At 41.9% G+C, this 20965-nt stretch overlaps 1 protein-coding gene and 1 long non-coding RNA gene across 6 annotated transcripts in view; one reads left to right on the top strand and one right to left on the bottom strand.

Moving 5' to 3' along the window:
• The window catches only part of gnptab (N-acetylglucosamine-1-phosphate transferase subunits alpha and beta), a 91497-nt gene extending 78122 nt beyond the window's left edge, over positions 1 to 13375 (bottom strand). For 2 of the 3 annotated variants that reach the window (XM_043708746.2, XM_087996993.1), the window contains exons 1-4: positions 13234 to 13375; positions 5675 to 5884; positions 2988 to 3073; positions 1549 to 1668 (exon numbers count right to left, since the gene is read on the bottom strand). In XM_043708746.2, the coding sequence (XP_043564681.1) occupies positions 1549 to 1668; positions 2988 to 3073; positions 5675 to 5833 (365 nt within the window). In that variant the 5' untranslated portion in view covers positions 5834 to 5884; positions 13234 to 13375. Of the gene's footprint in view, positions 1 to 1548; positions 1669 to 2987; positions 3074 to 5674; positions 5885 to 13233 lie in introns of those variants that run through there. The other variant, XM_043708747.2, reaches the window with a different exon arrangement.
• A 221-nt stretch (positions 13376 to 13596) lies between these two features.
• The window catches only part of LOC122559340 (uncharacterized), a 29271-nt gene continuing 21902 nt past the window's right edge, over positions 13597 to 20965 (top strand). For all 3 annotated transcript variants that reach the window (XR_006314405.2, XR_015760365.1, XR_015760366.1), the window contains exon 1: positions 13597 to 13703. This is a non-coding gene — a long non-coding RNA (uncharacterized LOC122559340). The remainder of the gene's footprint in view (positions 13704 to 20965) is intronic.

Raw genomic sequence — 20965 nt, 5'->3', positions numbered from 1 at the left:
CATTTCGAGAGGATTAGAATACAACAGCAGAGATGTCCTGCTTAGGCAATATCAGGCTCTGGTAAGAATATTGTGAGCAGTTTTGGTATTTAAGGAAGGCTGTGCTGGCATTGGAGGGAGTCCAAAATGATCTCAGGAATGAAGGATTGGTCATATGCAGAGAGAGGTTGCGGACTCTGGTTCTGTACTCCATGGAGTTTAGAAGGGTGACAGGAGATCTGACTGAAACTTTACAGAATACTGAGAAGCCTGGACAGATTGGACATGGACAAGGTGCTTCCAATTGTAAGAGAAACTACAACCGAGGGCAGAGCCTCAGAGTGAAGAGTTGAGAAAAATAGCCACGATCAAACGATACAGCAAAATCAACTGGGCAAATGGCCTAGTTCTGCTCCTATCTCTTATGGTCTAATGAAAGCCAAGGGGCAATGACTGGATTTTGTCTTGTTGTAAATGGTCATTGCTTGGTACTTGCGTGGTGTGAGTGTTACTTGCACTTACCACATCAAATTAAGCCAAATATGGACTAGGAACAAGAATAGGCCCCTTAAGTAGGCCACTCAGCAAGATCATGGCTGATTTAATTTTGCCCTCAACTCTACATCCATAAATACCTCCAATAATCATTCATCATCTTTGTAAACAAGAATGTATCACTGCCTAATTATTTTAAGATTCTCTATCCACTACCCTTTGGGGAAAGAAATTCTAAAGACTCAGCCTTTGAAAAAAGATTCCTCATCAGTGTTTTAAATGGGGACCCCATATTTTTAAACAATGACTCCTACTTCTAGATTCTTCCACAAGAGGAACCATCCTTTCAATATCCATCAGTCCAACAGAAGTTCGGTGCCGGTGCATGGCTGCAAATGTGCAGGAAAGGATCTCGAAGGATAGCACACTACCCTGAGGAAGTTGGATAGCTGAGATGATTGACTTCCAACAACCATATAATTTATAATTTACCTAACAATGTATCATATGATAATTATTAGAAAATGTGAATAATGAGAATTATCAGAAAATAATTCACTTCCAGACCAGCAACTGTAGATGTGTAATATAATTTCACTAATGTGTTCACCATATTCGCACTTTAGCATACTTAGGTGTTAAATATACAGTACTAACTTTTATACCTATATACGGTTCTTTAATTAATTCTCAGATGAAGATGCCTGTGAGAAATGTTGCTGGCTAGGCCACTTGGGCATCTTAGAGTCAACCAGGTTGGTGTGGAGTCACAGAAAAGGTAAGGGTATTAGGTTTGTTTCTCTGATATTTTTAGTGACCCAGTTACCTCAGAACAATCCATCCAGATTCGAAACAACTTTAGCCAGTAGTTCTTTTTTTTCTTTTACATTAAATTCAAAGTCTCAAGTATAGGATCGGAACCTACACCTCCTGTAATACTAGTCCAGTAACATAGCAATGACTAGTGTAACTTATTTCAGATCTGGACAGAAACCTGGACAATAAGAGGATGGAAAACCAGAATTTGTAAACTGCTGCCAAAACAAACATTAGATGCTTAAAGGAAAAACACACTTCAGTGCTTGCTGGTCATTCTTCATCTGTTCTCTTACTTCGTGTAGTTCCTTCAGCAAACCTGGATCTGTACCATTCACCCATGTATAGACCACATCAATTGGCATTGGCAGACACAACCTAATACATAAAAAGTATAAAATAGTTACACTTATTCCAATAGTTACATATACTTGCGGAATGATACTTTTCGATATGCTGGAGAACAAAACCTTTCTGTAAATTACTATTACTTACATAGTATTGCAATTAATTTCATCAAGTTTAAAACAATTGGCCAATATTTCAGTGCTTTTCTGTTATTTCAAGTGTTTGAAAAGTGCTACAATGTCACAATCATTTTAAGCATATTTCAGTTGAGATAGCGTACAATCTGTGAGCTTTACTCTCCCCAAAACATCTGGAAAGTAGCTGTGCACACAAACTCAATTACATTTTAATACATTTGAATACTTTGCTTGAAGCATTCTTTCAATGATTAGCACATCTAAGCTGAAGATAACAACTGATCCTTTCAAAGTTCTGAGCAAAAACCTTTTTTCTTACCAAATGGTTTAACCACTCCCTCAAACTCTATACTTACATTTTATATTGTATACTAGAGTAAACTTTATTTTCTTTATTTGGCACCCATATGGTCTCCAAGCCTGCCAATGTATACTGTACATATACTGATGCAATATTAACCCATCTTTCATTGCAACATATGCCAGCTGACACTCATTGGAAATAATTTTGTCCGAGTCGAAAGGTTGTGGATTCATGTCATACTCTAAACTCTGAAGCACAAACTTGAGGCAGGAACTTTGGTGTAGAACTGAGAGAGTTTGTGATGTTGCAGATGAAATCCTCTGTGTTAAATTAAGGACAAGTCTTCTTTCAGTGGATTTAAAAGATCCTATGGCATTATTTTGAACAGCAAGGGTTCCTGGTCAATATTTATCCCTCAATCAATAAATTATCTCATCAGTGTCATCAGGGGACTGTTAACTCAGTTCCCCTCTCACCAGCTGCTGCAGATACTTTGTGGGAGTGCGCTAAGCGGCTGTCACCTCTTTCTTAGGTCACAACAATAATTACTCTTCAAAAGTACTATTTGGTCATAAAGTACTTTGAGACATTAGGGTCATGAACGCAGCTATACAAATACACATCTTTCTTTTTAAGTTCTAACTTTAACACAAGGGTATGATCACCATTTCTTGGAGCATTCCTGATTAAAAATCAGCATTTTTGCTTGAATATATCTGAACGAACATTACTTTCAGTCGCAAAGGAACAACTGATGTGCCCCTTTAATAGCCAATCACTGAAGAAACCTATCAACAAAACAGACAGAAAGAAAGAATTGAACATATTTTAACGTGTTCAATTCTTTCATTTGCAATCTGCAAGATTCAAAACAAGCAACCACGTGTCTGAGACTCCCTGTATTTTACCTATTTTGGAATGATTTTCCAGCCATATTGTCACGATAAGAATCAAACATGACATGATATTGGTCTCTGCTCCATTCCAAGACAACCTTGAAAAAAATAATCAAATTGAAAAATAAATTTAGGACATTTTCCATTTACATACAAAACATTTTCCTATACAGTTCAATGCAATCTTAAGAAAATTGTCCTAATGGACCAAAGTTTAACTTTACGAGATGCATGGGAAATTAAATATCTTGAGCTGTAAATGTCAATTAAACGGGATTATATTCCAGACTCAGTAATAGCCAGGTGTAATATTAAGGTCCAGGAGGAATTTTAGATTGAAAGAGTCTGAAGAAGCTTGTGAGAAATCTACTCCACTGTGGAAGGTGTAACTGTAAAGCTTCCATATCAGGACAATACAAAAGCAGGAGCTAAACCATTAACAATTATTAAAACCATAGATTATTCCAGTGCCCCAAATTTCTAATGTAAAAATTTGAAACTAGCAAGGCAATCAGTAGTCATAACATGAAGAGCAAAGTAAGAATTCACAAAGAACAATTATTTGACCATTTTTGTATCTGTACATAGGAATAGGAGAAGACCAATTAGCCCTCAAGCCTGCTCTGCCATTCAATAAGATCATGGTAGCCATGCCACCTAATTCCACAGATCTGTCTTTGTCTCAAATCATTTGCTTACTTTAGATAACAAAATTCAACCAAAATAATAATTGACCCAATGCCTGAGGAAGAGTGTTCCACATTTCTACTTTTTGCAGAAAAAAACATGTGTCTAATTTTACTTCTGAAAAGTCTAGCTCTAGGTTTTTGTCCATATCTTATTATCCTGGACTCCTTAAAAAACATCAACAGTTTCTTTCAATCCATCTTCTAAAGTATGGTCAGAACACTCTTAATCTTCTGATTTTCAGGGTTACGCAATCTGAGTATGTGAAATCACACCTCATAATTTAACCTTAGAGTTTAGGTAGTATTCCAGTAAATCTACCATACTATTTTTCCACAATTAACTTAATCATCCCAAGGAGTGGTGCCTAGTTCAGACGAGAGGTTACCCACCTGGACTGTTAACTCAGTTCCCCTCTCACCAGCTGCTGCAGATCATGCTGAGAGTTTACAGCACTTTGCTGTTTTTATTTCATAGCTGACCAAGATTATTTTAAAATTGAGTTATAAAATAGGCACAAAAAGATTGTGTTTCTAATTTAGTCTACTTAATTATCAGGAGAACTCCAACTTCTATCAAGTAGAATTTCAAAAGAAATCCACAAAAATTAATAAATTAATTTATTTAGCATTCTATTTAGTTTGGCAAGCTAAAAGGTTACTATTAGGCATAAGGCCTGGAGAAATTTTAAAAAAATCAAAAAATTCAAACGTACATTTCTATGCTATACTGTTATCACAAATTTCATTACACTTGTAAAATAAATTACTGAAGCTACAATATTAGCTTATTCTGGTGCAGTGCAAAAAATTGCCAAGAGGAAGTGGAATACTACAAACACTGTAATGGTTACTTAGGTTAGAATTATTAAGGTGACACTCCTATGTACTCCTCCGCCATTTCCGCCACCTACAAACAGACCCCACCATCAGAGATATATTTCCCTTCCCACCTCTATCTGCTTTCCATAAAGACTGGTCCCTCCACGACGACATCATCAGGTCCCCCCCCCCCAACGACCCACCCTCCCTTCCCTGAACCTTCCCCTGCCACTGCAGGAATTGCAAAACCTGCACCCACACTTTCCCCCCTCACCTCTGTCCAAGGACCCAAAGGAGCACTCCACATCCATCAGAGTTTTACTTGCACTTCCACATGTCATTTTCTGCCTCCATTGCTCCCAATGCGGTCTCCTCTACATTGGGGAGACAGGACACTTGCAGAGCACTTCAGAGAACATCTCCGGGACACCCGCATCAACCAACCCCACCACCCTGTGGCCGAACACTTCAACTCCCCCCCCCTCCCACTCCACCAAGGACATGCAGGTCCTGGGCCTCCTCCATCACCACTCCCCAAGCATCTGACACCTAGAGGAAGAATGCCTCATCTTCCGCCTGGGGACACTCCAACCATTGCATCAACGTAGATTTCACCAGTTTCCTCATTTCCCCTCCCTCCACCTTACCCCAGTTCCAACCTTCCAGCTCAGCACCACCCTTATGACCTGTCCCATCTATCTGCTACACCCTCCCCTCCGACCTATCACCTTTACCCCCATATGCATCCACCTTTGCACCCTCAGCTACCTTCCCCACCAGCCCCACCCCCTCTCATTTATCTTTCCACCCCTGAGGCGTCTAGCCTCATTCCAGATGAAGGGCTTTTGCCCAAAACGTCAATTTTCCTGCTCCTCGGATGCTGCTGACTTGCTATGCTTTTCCAGCATCCCACTCTCTACTCTAATCTCCAGCATCTATATTCCTCACTTACTCCTACTATATACTTTGTTAATTATAATACAAATCTTATTTGATCTATCAAAACAAAGCATGGGTTGAAAAGTGGAAGCTAAGTGGCATGTACATGATCTCTCAAATTTGTTCTAACCAATTCTGAAGAAAATACCTTAGGAATAAAAATATGGTTACACGTGGGAGGCCCATTTAGCTAAATTTGCCCATAGTAACTTATTACATTTGTAAATATGCATAATTTTGCAAGTTCCTTACCTCTCCAAACTGAAAGCCTGACACAATCATGAGCACTAATCCGCCAAAGCAGAGGTAAAGGCCATATTGATGGGATAGACAGGTATAGGTCTGCCTCTGAACCAACTTCAGCAATGAATTGAAGACCATGGCCAACCTGTCATACTCCTGCACAAACATACACCAACCGCTCCTCAAAGTCGCAAACTCATTTTTAGAAGGGGTAAATCACTGCAGAAATAAAAGAACACAAAAGCTCTCATATTATATGTACACTAAAAAAATTTTACAGTTCAACATAAAGAAGCATCTGAACCCTAGGGTGTGTGCTTAAGACTGGCTACCATTCATGCTCCCATGGCAAAGTGCATGCCTCTATTTATTTAATAAGTGACCCAGAAAATCATACCCAACACAAAAACTGCAAATGCAAAAAATTAAAATCACATTTTTGACTGGCAGGAAACATGAATGTAATACAAACATACGTGAAACCACTTATTTCTTAAAATTATAAAGCAAAATATAAATTTACTTATGATATAAATGCAAGTTGGGTGTTCAATAAAAAGACCAAACCTTTTAGCTGTCACATATTCTGTATTTTCAAATATTCACTATGCTACTATCAAGCATTTTCTTTTTTGCCAATTCTCAATCTAGTAAATTGCATTTTAGTAATAATGTGGGCTACACATTGCTAATGTCTCTCCATATGAACCGTACTGGTCTTGATGCAAACAGCTACTTTAAGGCAGTTCTGCTACCATTAGTGTTGTTGACCTCAGAAGTGAATGTAGGTTAACAGTGCATTCAAAAAATGTTCTTTCAAGCGGCATTAAAAAGCATAAAATGCAGTCAAACACAATTAAGTAATCGCTTTGCGAGTTTTGAGAAGATTTGTAGCTCAGGTTGAGGGTTTGGATGTAGGTTTGCTCGCTGAGCTGGAAGGTTCATTTCCAGATGTTTTGTTACCCTACTAGGTAACATCTTCAGTGGGCCTCAGGCAAAGCAATGCTGAAAATTCCTGTTCTCTATTTATAGGTTTGGGTTTCTTTGGGTCGGTGATGTCATTTCCTGTGGTGAAGTCACTTCCTGTTCCTTTTCTCAGGGGGTGGTAGATGGGGTCTAACTTGATGTGTTTGTTGATAGAGTTCCGGTTGGAATGCCATGCTTCCAGGAATTCTTGTGTGTGTCTCTGTTTGATTTGTCCTAGGATAGATGTGTTGTCCCAGTCAAAGTAGTGTCCTTCCTCATCTATATGTAAGGATACTAGTGAGAGAGGGTCATGTCTCTTTGTGGCTAGTTGGTGTTCATGTATCCTGGTGACTAGTTTTCTGCTTGTTGGTCCAATGCAGTGTTTGTTACAGTCCTTGCAAGGTATTTTGTAGATTACATTAGATTTGCTTGTTATCTGTATCGGGTCTTTCAAGTTCATTAGCTGCTGTTTTAGTGTGTTGGTGGGTTGGTGGGCTCCCATGATGCCAAAGGGTCTGAGCAGACTGGCAGTCATTTCCGAGATGTCTTTGATGTAGAGGACAGTGGCTAGGGTTTCTGGACGTGTTTTGTCTGCTTGCTTGATGAGGACGAAGACTACTTCGACTGGGACAACACATCCATCCTAGGTCAAGCCAAACAAAGACACACACAAGAATTCCTAGAAGCATGGCATTCCAACCAGAACTCTATCAACAAATACATCAAGTTAGACCCTATCTACCACCCCCTAAGAAAAGGAACAGGAAGTGACTTCACCAAAGGAAATGACATCACCAACCCAAAGAAACCCAAACATATAAATCGAGAGCAGGAATTTTCAGCATTGCTTTGCCTGAGGCCCACTGAAGATGTTACCCAGTAGGGTAACGAAACGTCTGGAATTGAACCTTCCAGCTCAGCGAGCAAACCTACATCCAAAAGTAATCTCTTTTTTAAAGAAAAATACATTAATCTTTTCTCATGCAAAGATACTCTCAACATCTTCAGGGTTACCACTGACATGAAACTGAACTAGATCAGCCCCATAAATGCTGTGTCTACAAAAGCAGATCAGAGGCTTGGAGTCCTACAACAACTGGCTCACCACTGACTCCTCAAAACCTGTCCACCGTCACAAGGCACAAGTCAGAGTATGATAAAATACTCTTCACTTGTCTGAATGAATGTAGCTCCAACAACATTCAAAAGAAACTCTATATTATTCAGGACAAAAAATACCCCATCTATCACCTGCAATATCAACGCCCTTCAGTGGACAGTGGCAGCAGCACGCACCATCTACAAGCTGTGGTGGTAACAACAGCTGCAACAAAACCACTTGAAAGCATCCTCCAAATCCATAAACTCTCTACCGTTTAGAAGAACAGCAGATACATGGGTATGCCACCACCTCAAAGCTCCCCTTCTGGTCACTCGCCATCCTGGCTTGGAACTATATCACCATTCTTTCACAGTCACTGTGGTTGAGATCCTAGAACTTCCCTCCCCCACCTTGTCAAACAGCACTTGAGTGTGCTTACACCATAAGAAGTACAGAGTTTCAAGAAGCCTATTAAAGATTAAAGATGGGCAATAAATGCTGGACTAGCTATTTAATTAATGAATATAAACACTTCATGCTCTATGCTTTCTATCTACAACCATGTTCTCATAAGGATCTTTACTAACACTAAGTGACTTCAAGCTATGTTTTAACTGAATTTTTAAAAATCTTATTAAAGAAATAAATCACACCTTAGAAGAAAATATTATGCAATACAGCATATATATTCCTCCAATTATAAAAACAGCAACATTACCCAAATTACAATGGCCAATCAGAGAGATTCCCTAACTTTTGAAACATTATTACAAATAATATCAAAGATAAAGTCATGAAGAGTTACAATTTAATAATTTGTTTCAATATATTTGAAAGAAGCTCTGAAGATAAGATTATTTGCCACAAAGCACAATGCACCACAGCTGTTACTATTAATATCCATCATCCAACTACACTTGAAACATTGCTCCTTTACTTTCTATTACCCTGCTCAGAATAAACATTCAATCAAGTTGAAAAATTCTAATGTCACTGTAAACTAATCCAATTTCAAAATGCTGCCCCACAAGAGTAGTGTCTGATTTTCAGAAATCCTGTAACCCTATTTAATAGAATGCATTTGCTTTATTCAGCCACCATTAGCTGGTAATTACTTTATCCCCTATATATAGATCAATATAGTTGTCGATCTCTATATCCTTCCAATTTATCAATTCAATCTCAGGTCTTAAGCTGAATTGTTAGCCAGCGACGCAATTTTTTCAATAGGACTGGAACTCAAAATCACTTATTCTGCCACGCAAATTTTTTTTTAATGAATATGAAGTATACACAGAAACATAGAAAATATTAACAGGAGCTGCCCCTAAGATATAGGATCAGAATTAGGCCAATCAGCCCTGCTCTGCCATTCAATCATGGCTGATATGTTTCTCAGGGAGAAGAAAGTGAGGACTGCAGATGCTAGAGATTAGAAACGAACGCATGGTGCTAGAAAAGCACAGCTGGTCAGGCAGTATCCAAGGAGCAAGAGAATTGATGTTTTGAGCATAAGCCCTTCATCAGGAATGAGGGCTCGTAATCTCATTCTCCTGCCTTTTCCCTGTAGCCCTTGATTCCTTGGTCCTTTCCCAACTCAATGACTTTCTGTCAGGCTATTCAGCCCTTCATACAGCCTTCATCTGCAGTCCTCACTTTCTTCCATTCCAGAAACGAAAACAGAAGTTGCTGGAAAAGCTCAGCAGGCCTAGCAGCATCTATGAAGAGAAACCAGAATTAACGTTTCAGGTCCAGTGACCCCTTTTCGGAACTGAGGAGAGGTCACAGACTGGAAGCGTTAACTCTGATTTCTCTGCACAGATGCTGCCAGGTCTGCTGAGCTTTTCCAGTAACTTCTGTTTTCGTTTCTGATTTACAGCATCTGCAGTAAATAGTTTTTAATCAGTCTGACAAACCTCTGTTGTTCTCCCTCCATAACCAGAACATCCATCCTCATAAGGAGACCTAACTGCACATAATACTCTAGATGTGGTCTCACCAAGGCCTTGTACAATTGCAGCAAGACATTCCTGCTCCTGTACTCAAATCCTTTCATTATGAAGACTAACACACCATTGCCATCTTCACCACCTGCTGCACTTGCATGCTTACTTTCAGCAATTGGTGTACAGGGGCACCAAAGTCACGATGCACTTCCCCCTTTCTAAATTTATTGCCATCCAGATAATAACCTGCCTTTTTGTTTGCTGCCAAGGTGGATAACCTCACATTAATCCATGTTATATTCCATCTTCCATATATTTGCCCAGAGTCAACTTGTCCAAATCACAGAAACATCCCTGCATCCTCCTCATTGTCCTCCCTGCCACTCAGCTCCCATTGACACATCAGTGTCTGCACCCTATTCAGTTAAATTAAATCCTGGAGCACTTTTTGAAACAGATATGGCACCACACTTGAGTTACATTGCAAGCACAGGTGAAGGACAATTCCTCCAAGCAGCCTCAAAGTATTAAAAACCAGAAGAACTGCACATGTTGGAAATCAGAAACAAAACCCAAAATTGCTGCAAAAGCTCAACAGGTCTGGCAGAAATTGGAGTTGGTGCTTCAGGTCCAGTGACTCTTCCTCAGAAGGGATGGTAGCTAGAAACAAGTTGGTTTTCATGCAAAAGATAAAGGGGGAGGGGATGGTTAAGGAGTAAACGATAGGTGGAAATAGAGCTGAAGGAGAGAGCTGTTGGACAAAGGAGAGGGTAACAATTAGTCTAAGAGAATCAATGGGGAGTATTAGTGCCTAACAATGGATTGTATGTAATAGCAGACCATGTGGTAACAAGGTCTGGTATGTGGGATTGGGATAAGGTCATGGGAAAAGCAACTTCAAAATGTTAGTGTCCAGAATAAGTGATACCATATTCTGGATTCATAAAAATTTCAAAATAAACTTACAGAGGGAGCAACAAGCAAAGTCAAACCGTTTGGTCTTACTATATCGTTTTGTAAAGTCAAAATCACACCCATCTGACCAAACAGAATAATAGAATCATCCAAATACTCCAGCATGGTTCCACTTGGAGAACAAGATGGGACACCCAAAGGGGATCTCTATACTTGACAACTTGAGCTTCTAATTCAGCCCAACTCAGGAAATGCAATTGCAAGGTGAACTACTTACTGATTAGAGCTGTTTACGTTGTGAACTTGGCGCTGTGAAAAACCCCATTTTTTCATAGCCTTGCCTCATTGCTGAACAGATCTAAACTGAAGGCATTATGAACATATCTTGAGATTCACACAAGCATTAGGTATGCTGGTTCAAACCTTATAATCCTCTGAAGCTCCACAAAATATCTATAAACTCTGAAGTGAAATCTTAAACATCTACTGCATATTACATTTAAAGTATGATTTTATCATCTGTACATGGTGATTTTCACTTCAATGAATGTTAAACTGAGATGTACAACAAGACCAGGTTGTAGAAACCTAAATTCCTTCGAAGAAGCCAGGTTAACACCCAGTCTTGCTTTGACCACAAACTGGATTAAGTGTTGAACCAGTTCCTGAAGACTGAGCTCCCTCAAGTTGCTAAACACATTTCAAACTCAGGTGCAGTTAATATATGATGGTTAAAAAATGCAGACACTGAACACTCTTGAAATGCAAAGCAGAATATACAGTATTGCAAAGCAAAAAGTGAAATCAATATCTTAGGCATCAATTCTCCATCAGTCACAAAACACTTAGAATAGAATCAGGACAAAAACAGCTACTGACAGACCTCTTCTGTACCAGTGAACTTTTAAATTTTTATAAGTTATTAGCCTTTTTATTTAAAAACTGTGGAGAGAACAGTTTTGCAAACATCGAAAGCAATTATCTCCCTCCCATGATAACAGGATTAAAAATTTCCCCAACTTTGTCACCAGCGTTCAAGCTTCTAAGAGCCAGACTCAAGAGTGCAGTAACAATGGAAATGCAACCTTAGACTGCGCAATTATTATAAACAACATTCAGTCTGGAAATCATTTCTTCACTTCCCTCATTCCTATCATTCATAAATTCCTAAATTTACTCAACTTTCCATTAGCCTCCAAGCTACAATGCTCCTCTCTAGCAATGCCATCCGACCCCATCCCAAGTCCTGCCATTTCAATCCACCACAGCTATGCCACTCTCACATCTTCTGCTTCTTAGCCCAAAATTCTCTCCAAACTCTGCCATCTGCTCACTTTGAACAGAAAGTCAGTGAAACAATGCCATCTATCCCAACAGCCTCCCAATGCACCTGTACCTAGCCACCACTGCAGATATTAAATCAGCCTTCTCAAGACTGAACCCACAGAAAGCAACTGGCCCATATAGAGTGCCAAGCCATGAACTCCGATCCTGTGTGAACCAGCTGGTGGGAACATTCGTGGACGTCTTTAACCTTGGCTTACTACGATCTTACTACAATGCTTCAAGCCCCCTACTATAATCCTTATATACTCATGAACGAGACCAAATTCCACCCCAATTCCATTTACAATTCACATTTGCTGGTGCTACCACCATTGTGGAATGGAGGACATGCCCCTGTCTGCATCAATGGTGCTAAAGGTGGAGAGGGTCGACAGCATCAAGTTCCTGGGAGGAATGATCACCCACAATCTACCTGGTCCACCCATTTTGACACAGCAGTCAAGAAAACACAACAACATCTCTACTTCCTCAGGCTAAGGAAATTCAACATGTCCACAAGAACTCTTACCACTTTTATAGGTCGATCATAGAAAGCATTCCATCTGGATGCAGTTTGGGAACTGTTTTTACCAAGACCAAGAAACACAGTGCAGCCCATCCTGAAAATCAGCCTTCCATCCATTGCCTCCATCTATACTGCCCTCAGCCTTGGAAACATAATCAAAGACCTTTTCCACTCTAGTTATACACTCTCCCATCGGACAGAAGATGTAAAAATTTGAATACAGGTATGAACAGATTTAAGAACAGCTTCTTCTCCGCTGTTACCAGACTTCTGGTCTCACCCTCTACAGCTGTCACGCTGTATTCTGTACTTTGTTCTGCTACCCTGATACACTCTGTATGGTGCAATCTACCGTGTAACAGGCAAAACACAATGCAACTGTATCATGGTAAGTCCAATCAATCATCTGCTGAATGATTCCTGAAGAAGGGCTCATGCCCGAAACGTCGATTCTCCTGTTCCCTGGATGCTGCCTGACCTGCTGCGCTTTTCCAGCAACACATTTTTCAGCTCTGATCTCCAGCATCTGCAGTCCTCACTTTCTCCCAATCAATCATCTGTACACCTCTCCCAGTTGGCAGGGCTGCCATCTCCACACTCCTTCCTGACATCCCTGGCCATTCCGCCACTTCGCTGTATCCCACCCACCAGCCAGCTCCATTCCCTCATCCCCATCCCCATCCACTCCCACTCCCACTCCCACTCCCACTCCCACTCCAGCCCCATGGTCTTCCCCTAGGCCGAGGCGGGGTGGTTTCTTTTTGCACCGACATTGTGTCTAACCTACATAACGACAGTGTGAGGAAGACCTCCCTCGGTCAGACGATCCCCCGGCGGCCGCTGTGTGTGACGGGGAGGGGACACACCGCGCGCCGCATTCAAACAGCGCCAGGATTCCAAACCGACCGCGGCGGTACTGCCAGGCACGTGACTCCTCCCCTCCCAAAAGCCCAGCGAGGAACGTCAAGGCGCATGCGCCAATGCCGGCCCACCGACAATCCCGTGTTAAGCGCATGCGTGGTTGCCGGCTCGCCGGGACGGCCGTGGAAGCGCCTGCGTTATTGGCAACAGCAACGGCGAAAGCGCATGCGTTTTCACGGACGTGTCAAGGCGACGAAGAATACGCATGCGAGTTAAACGCTGCAAGGAGCGCCCCCACCCCGTCCCGGGATGCAGTAAGGTTGATAATACGCATGCGCTATTTCCTCCCTTTACCCATAGGGGACCCTTTGAATATCTGTGCTGCTGTTTGATCACGTGAGTGCTTACTTGTGTTTACCTGGGCAACACCTTGGCGAATGAACTCAGTTTTATACAGCTGTCCTGACTCTTATGGCTATGGTTCTGGATCAGTGGTGCTGGAAGAGCACAGCAATTCAGGCAATTTACCTCTTATGGCTATGGGTCCAGTGCAGGAAAATGGGACTAGTATAGATGGCAGTATTTATTTGGCAATACAAAGTTGATGGGCTGAAGGGCCTTTTCTACACCGTATATTTTGGGGTTTAGCTCAGTTGGTTGTTGGGCTGGTTTGTATTGCAGAGTATCATCAAAAGCCATGGAGGCAATGTAATAAAATGGAATCTCTACAGTGCACAAAAAGTCAAAAATCACATGACACCAGGTTATAGTCCAACGGGTTTATTTGAACTCACAAATATTTCTACCTATAAACTTTGTGTCGGCATGCCCTCTCTCATTGCACCTGATGAAGGAGTATCATTCTGAAAGCTTGTGATTTAAAATAAACCTGTTGGACTATAACCTGGTATCGTGTTTTTTTTTACTTTGTCCACCCCAGTCCAACATTGGCACCTCCGTATCATGGCTAAAGTGCAAAAAGACGACATTCAGCCCATTGAATTTGCACCAATCCTTTGAAGAGCATCCCACCTGAACCCGCTCTCCAATCCCATTAACAATCCACCTAGCCTAGGTATCCCTAACTGCAGCATAGCCAATCCACCTAACCTGCAAATGTTTGGATTGTTGGAGGAAAGCAGAGCACTGGGAGAAACTGACACGGACATGGGGAGAATGTGCAAACTCTGCACAGTCACCCAAGAGTGGAATTGTACCCGGGTTCCTGATACTGTAAAGCAATGCTAACTACTGAGCCACTCTTAAGGTTACAATGAAGGCTTCTCCTTCTCAACCTCAGATTAAACCATCTCTAATGAGAGCTATGGTCTGGTAGGACTTTGTGATTTTTATGATTTAATGCAAAAACAGAAATTTTGCTGGAAAAACTCAGCAAGTCTGGCAGCACCTGTGGAGAAAAAACAGAACCTTCTGAGGGACACCAGACCAGAAACATTGACACTCCTTTCTCTCCACAGAATAATTGCAACAGACCTCTGAAATGGCCTGGCAAACTCTCTTAGGTAAAGGCAATAAGGGATGTGCAGCAAATGCATGCCTGACCTCTAACACCCACATCTCAAGGGTTAGCTTTTGAAAAATCAAGGCATTACCTAAACAGGTGCCAAAATAGCACAAAGTGCTTAGAACTTATTGTGTTTGTTCAAATAATAGTATATTATTTCAAACACAATGTTAGGAGCATCTGTTTTCTGAATTTTGAATTCTATCTTATCACTAACTTTTAACACAATATCAACTTTAAATCATTCAATCGATATCCCAATTTGAATCACAAAGTCAGCAGATATGCTAAATCCATTTCAGGCCTTTCAGGGGATTTCTCCTGTAGCATGAAAACACTGGAAAAAACATTTTCACTCCAATTCAGGTTTCATTCAAATATCTTTATACTGGTTTGTACAATGTTAGCATAAAATGCAAAACAACATCTGGTTGCAAGGAGCAGGACGAGATGCATAAATGCAGGATAGAATGTTTCTGATGACCAGGCAGAACCAGGGATTAAGTCTAAGGATAGGGAGCAGGCCAGTTAGGAACTGAAGTGAGGAGAAATTTCTTCACTGAGAGAATGATGAGCCTGTGTAATTCCCTGTCACAGAAAGTGGTAGAGGCCAAGTGAGTGAATGTTTTCAAGGAGTGAGACATACTTCTTGAATCAAAGAGTATGAAGAGAAAGTGAGCACGTAGTACTGAATCTGATGATCAGCCATGATCACATAAATTGGCAGAGCAGTCTCAAAGGGTCAAATCGCCAACTCCTGTTCCCATTTTCTCTGTCTCTGTGTTGCTAGGTAATCCATTTTTAGCCAGAACTACTCATGTTTAGACCTAGATAGCCTTGATCCAAATATGGGCACAAGAGTAAAGGTGAGATTTAATGTCCTTAATATTATGACATCACTCAACCCTGAACCTGGTATTAGTTTCTGTCTTAACTTTGTAAGGGAGCCAAAACATCTGTAAATTGAAGTTGCCCAATTAGAAGTTTAAGCTATGTGTGTAATTTTCCCAGAAAAAAACAAAGTCTGAAAAGCAACCTTTAAACAAGGGAATGTCTTAGTATCCTGCTGTGGTTCTGTTCACTGAGCTGGAAGTTTTTGTTGCAAACGTTTCGTCCCCTGTCTAGGTGACATCCTCAGTGCTTGGGAGCCTCCTGTGAAGCGCTTCTGTGGTGTTGCCTCCGGCATTTATAGTGGCCTGTCCCTGCCGCTTCCGGTTGTCAGTTTCAGCTGTCTGCTGTAGTGGCCGGTATATTGGGTCCAGGTCTATGTGTTTGTTGATGGAGTTTGTGGATGAGTGCCATGCTTCTAGGAATTCCCTGGCTGTTCTTTGTTTCGCTTGCCCTATAATGGTAGTGTTGTCCCAGTCAAATTCATGTTGTTTGTCGTCTGCGTGTGTGGCTACTAGGGATAGCTGGTCGTGTCGTTTCGTGGCTAATTGATGTTCGTGGATGCGGATCGTTAGCTGTCTTCCTGTTTGTCCTATATAGTGTTTTGTGCAGTCCTTGCATGGGATTTTGTACACTACATTAGTTTTGCTCATGCTGGGTATCGGGTCCTTCGTTTTGGTGAGTTGTTGTCTGAGAGTGGCTGTTGGTTTGTGTGCTGTTATAAGTCCTAGTGGTCGCAGTAGTCTGGCTGTCATTTCAGAGATGTTCTTGATGTATGGTAGTGTGGCTAGTCCTTTAGGTTGCGGCATGTCCTCGTTCTGTTGTCTTTCCCTTAGGCATCTGTTGATGAAATTGCGAGGATATCCGTTTTTTGCAAATACCTTGGATAGGTGTTCCTCTTCCTCTTTTTGCAGTTCTGGTGTGCTGCAGTGTGTTGTGGCCCTTTTGAATAGTGTCTTGATGCAACTTCGTTTGTGTGTATTGGGGTGGTTGCTTTCATAGTTCAGGACTTGGTCTGTGTGTGTGGCTTTCCTGTGTACCTTAGTGGTGAATTCTCCGTTTGGTGTTCTCTGTACCCTCACGCCTAGGAATGGGAGTTGGTTGTCCTTTTCTTCCTCTCTCGTGAATCGGATTCCTGTGAGTGTGGAGTTGATGATCCGGTGTGTATTCTCTATTTCCGCGTTTTTAATTATTACAAAGGTGTCATCAACGTATCTGACCCAGAGTTTGGGTTGAATTTGTGGTAAGACTGTTTGTTCTAACCTTTGCATCACTGCTTCTGCTATGAGTCCCGAGATCGGTGAGCCCATGGGTGTTCCGTTGATTTGTTCGTATATCTGGTTGTTGAATGTGAAGTGTGTTGTGAGGCACAAGTCCAGTAGTTTAAGTATGCCGTCTTTGTTGATGGGTTCAACGTCCTGTTGTCTGTTATGTCTGTTCAGCAGGTTGGCTATTGTTTCTCTGGCTAGGGCTTTGTCAATAGACGTGAACAGTGCCGTTACGTCGAATGAGACCATGGTTTCTTCCTTGTCTATGTGTATATTTCTGATGATGTCCAAGAATTCCTGTGTTGATTGTATAGAGTGTCTGGATCCGCTGATCAAGTGTTTCAGTTTCTGCTGTAGTTCTTTCGCCAGTTTGTGTGATGGTGTCCCTGGTAGTGATACTATGGGTCTGAGTGGGATGTCTGGTTTGTGCACTTTAGGTAGTCCATAGAATCTGGGGCTGTTGTTGCTTTCAGGTTTCATTCTCTGTAGGTCAGACCTGGTTATCTGTCCGTTTTTTTGTAGGTTCCTCAGTGTGTTATTTATCCTATTGGTGAGCTGTGGGGTGGGGTCAAACTCCCTCTTTTGGTAGGTGTTGGTATCTGCAAGTAGTTGTTGTGCTTTTTGGATGTACTCTGCTTTGTCCAGGATGACCGTCATTCTGCCTTTATCTGCTGGTAGTATGATTATGTTCTTATCGTTTCTTAGTGATTTTAGTGCTTCCCTCTCCTTGGTATTGAGGTTATGTGTTTGTCTTTTCCTTGTTATCAGGGGTACGATACTTTGTCTCACTGTTTGTTGTGTCTCTTCTGTCAGTCCATTGTTCCTGAGTGTGCATTCTAGTGCTGCTAGGAAGTCTGCTGTCTGCTAGGAAACTGACAACCGGAAGCGGCAGGGACAGGCCACTATAAATGCCGGAGGCAACACCACAGAAGCGCTTCACAGGAGGCTCCCAAGCACTGAGGATGTCACATAGACAGGGGATGAAACGTTTGCAACAAAAACTTCCAACTCGGCGAACAGAACCACAGCAACGAGCACCCAAGCTACAACTCTTCTCACAAACTTTGTCTTAGTATCCTTTCAGATAAAGGTGCATGTATTGAAATGTAAAGGTAATAAACTAAATCTCTATCGGGGTATCCTGGATATGCTGGCAAAGCTCAGGAGGTTTGGCAGCACCTGAAAAGAGAAATCAGAAATCCAATGGACCTGAACCGTTAACTGTGATTTCCAGCAATTTCCAGCAATTTCTGTTTTTGTTCACAATATTGAATTTGTCTTAGCTTCATAAAAGAGCCAAATGGTCAAAGGTGTAATTTCTCCAGATTCAAGCTAAACTGAAGAGCAACTGGTAAAGAAGTAAAAGTCTTGAAGTATCCATATACTTTTCAGATCAAATGGCATGTTTTGGAGTGCAAGTTAATGAGTTAATTTTCAATCTAGGATATCCCAGGAATCTATGTTGCCATGGGGATAAGTAGCAGAGAACTACCGTTTTCTTTAGTTTTATCTGTGGACCTTTTCACTGGCACAAACAGGTTTACATTCGGAGCTGGAACATCTTGGAAACAGGCAAAAAGAGGAAGCTTCCAGAAGCTGTAGAATACAGTAGGTCAATGAAGCCAATGGTTGAACTCAGACATCCACAATCATGAGGTGCTTAAATAGAGCTGGAGGGTTACCTAGCCAAATATTGTTGGAAAGACACCAAGAAATCTTGTAACTCAGAGGTTTTATCCCTGAGTCCAAGGTTCCTCATAACCCTTTAGTGAAAAATGCTTCTCTCTATATCAATTTATTTCAAAGATTTTCAAACCTAAATAAATTAATACATATGCTTTAAAGTTGCAAACCCATTTTACTTAATCTTTCTTTGTAATCACTAAAAGGGCCTAATATATATTCTTTCACCTGGTGAAAAGATGGGTGACTCAAAAATGAGGGCCAGTAATCTATCACCCCAGGCCCAGCACCATTGTCGATATAGCTGTCTCCACAATTTATATTTGTGTGATGTCCTATGATATTTCACACGTCTCACTGAAGTATCATCAAACAAAGGGATGTCAATGGCACAATCATTTCTATGTGTGAACTGACACAAGTGGACCCTTCACTGTATAGACGCCGACCAACTTTGAATGGTAGTGTTATCAGAGTGGGACTTTCCACTTACTGGGGTCAGTGAGAGTCTTCAGTCACTCAATCGCAAACCTGACCATAGCTGCTTTGAAATTCCTCTCACTAGAATCGAACCTTATTTGGGCCAGGCAATGGGTTGCTTTGGTGGACCTGACTGCCCAGTGGCACCAAGCAAATAATGCAAGTTGTGTTCACCCATCAACAGCAATGCCCCACCCCTTCTCCACCTGGCTTCACTGACTTGCATTGGCTCCCAAATTCAGGAAAATTCTCAAATTTAGAATTCTCAGCCTTATTTTCAAATCCCTCCATTGTATTTACTCTCCTCTAGACCTCTGTAACTCCCTCCACAATCTTTGCACCTTTCCAATTTTGGAGTTTTGTGGATCTGCAGTTTACATCACACTAACCTCATTGGCTGTACTTTCAGCTGCTTGGACCCTACACTTGGGAATTAACTTCTTAAACCTTCACACCTCTTCCTCTTTCTTAAAACCTAATTTAAAATCTACCTTCATGTCCATTTGTCCCAATATCTGAAGAGCAACCATTAAACAAGGAAATGTCTTAGTATCCTTTCAGATAAAAGTGCATGGTGCAAGTAACGTGGCTTGGTGACAAATGTTTGGTTCATATTGTTCTTAGAAGTGCCTTGGCATGTTTCACAATATGGTAAAAACAAGGTAAAAACAATGACTGCAGATGCTGGAAACCAGATTCTGGATCAGTGGTGCTGGAAGAGCACAGCAGTTCAGGCAGCATCTAATGAGCAGCGAAATCGACGTTTCGGGCAAAAGCCCTTCATCAGGAATAAAGGCAGTGAGCCTGAAGCGTGGAGAGATAAGCTAGGGGAGGGTGGGGGTGGGGAGAGAGTAGCATAGAGTACAATGGATGAGTGGGGGAGGAGATGAAGGTGATAGGTCAGGGAGGAGAGGGTGGAGTGGATAGGTGGAAAAGGAGCTAGGCAGGTTGGACAAGTCATGGGGACAGTTCTGAGCTGGAAGTTTGAAACTAGGATGAGGTGGGGGAAGGGGAAATGAGGAAGCTGTTGAAGTTCACATTGATGCCCTGGGGTTGAAGTGTTCCAAGACGGAAGATGAGGCGTTCTTCCTCCAGGCGTCTGGAGGGAGCGGCGGTGAAGGAGGCCCAGGACCTCCATATCCTTGGCAGAGTGGGAGGGGGCGTTGAAATGTTGGGCCACGGGGCGGTGTGGTTGATTGGTGCGGGTCTCTCGGAGATGTTCCCTAAAGCGCTCTGCTAGGAGGCGCCCAGTCTCCAAGGCCTCCAAGCCCTCCGTTTTTTTCCTCTCCAGACGTCCCCAACAGTACCTTTCCACCGACACTCTCATTCGTTTGGCCGAACTGGTCCTCACCCTTAACAATTTCTCCTTTGAATCCTCCCACTTCCTCCAGACCAAAGGGGTAGCCATGGGCACACGTATGGGCCCCAGCTATGCCTGTCTCTTTGTTGGCTACGTAGAACAGTTGATCTTCCGTAATTACACCGGCACCACTCCCCACCTCTTCCTCCGCTACATTGATGACTGCATTGGCGCTACCTCGTGCTCCCGCGAGGAAGTTGAGCAATTCATCAACTTCACCAACACATTCCACCCTGATCTTAAATTTACCTGGACCATCTCTGACACCTCCCTCCCCTTCCTGGACCTCTCCAGCTCCGTTAGTGACGACCGACTTGACACTGACATTTTTTACAAACCCACCGACTCCCACAGCTACCTGGATTACACCTCTTCCCACCCCATCTCTTGCAAAAATGCCATCCCATATTCCCAATTTCTCCACCTCCGCCGTATCTGCTCCCAGGAGGACCAA

This window comes from Chiloscyllium plagiosum, unplaced genomic scaffold (assembly GCF_037043375.1).
Source record: "Chiloscyllium plagiosum isolate Xiang-an unplaced genomic scaffold, Cpla_swu_hap1 HiC_scaffold_19, whole genome shotgun sequence".
NCBI classification, from domain to species: domain Eukaryota; kingdom Metazoa; phylum Chordata; class Chondrichthyes; order Orectolobiformes; family Hemiscylliidae; genus Chiloscyllium; species Chiloscyllium plagiosum.
Note: the sequence above shows the minus strand (reverse complement) of the source record. Positions and strands in the feature narration are given on the sequence as shown.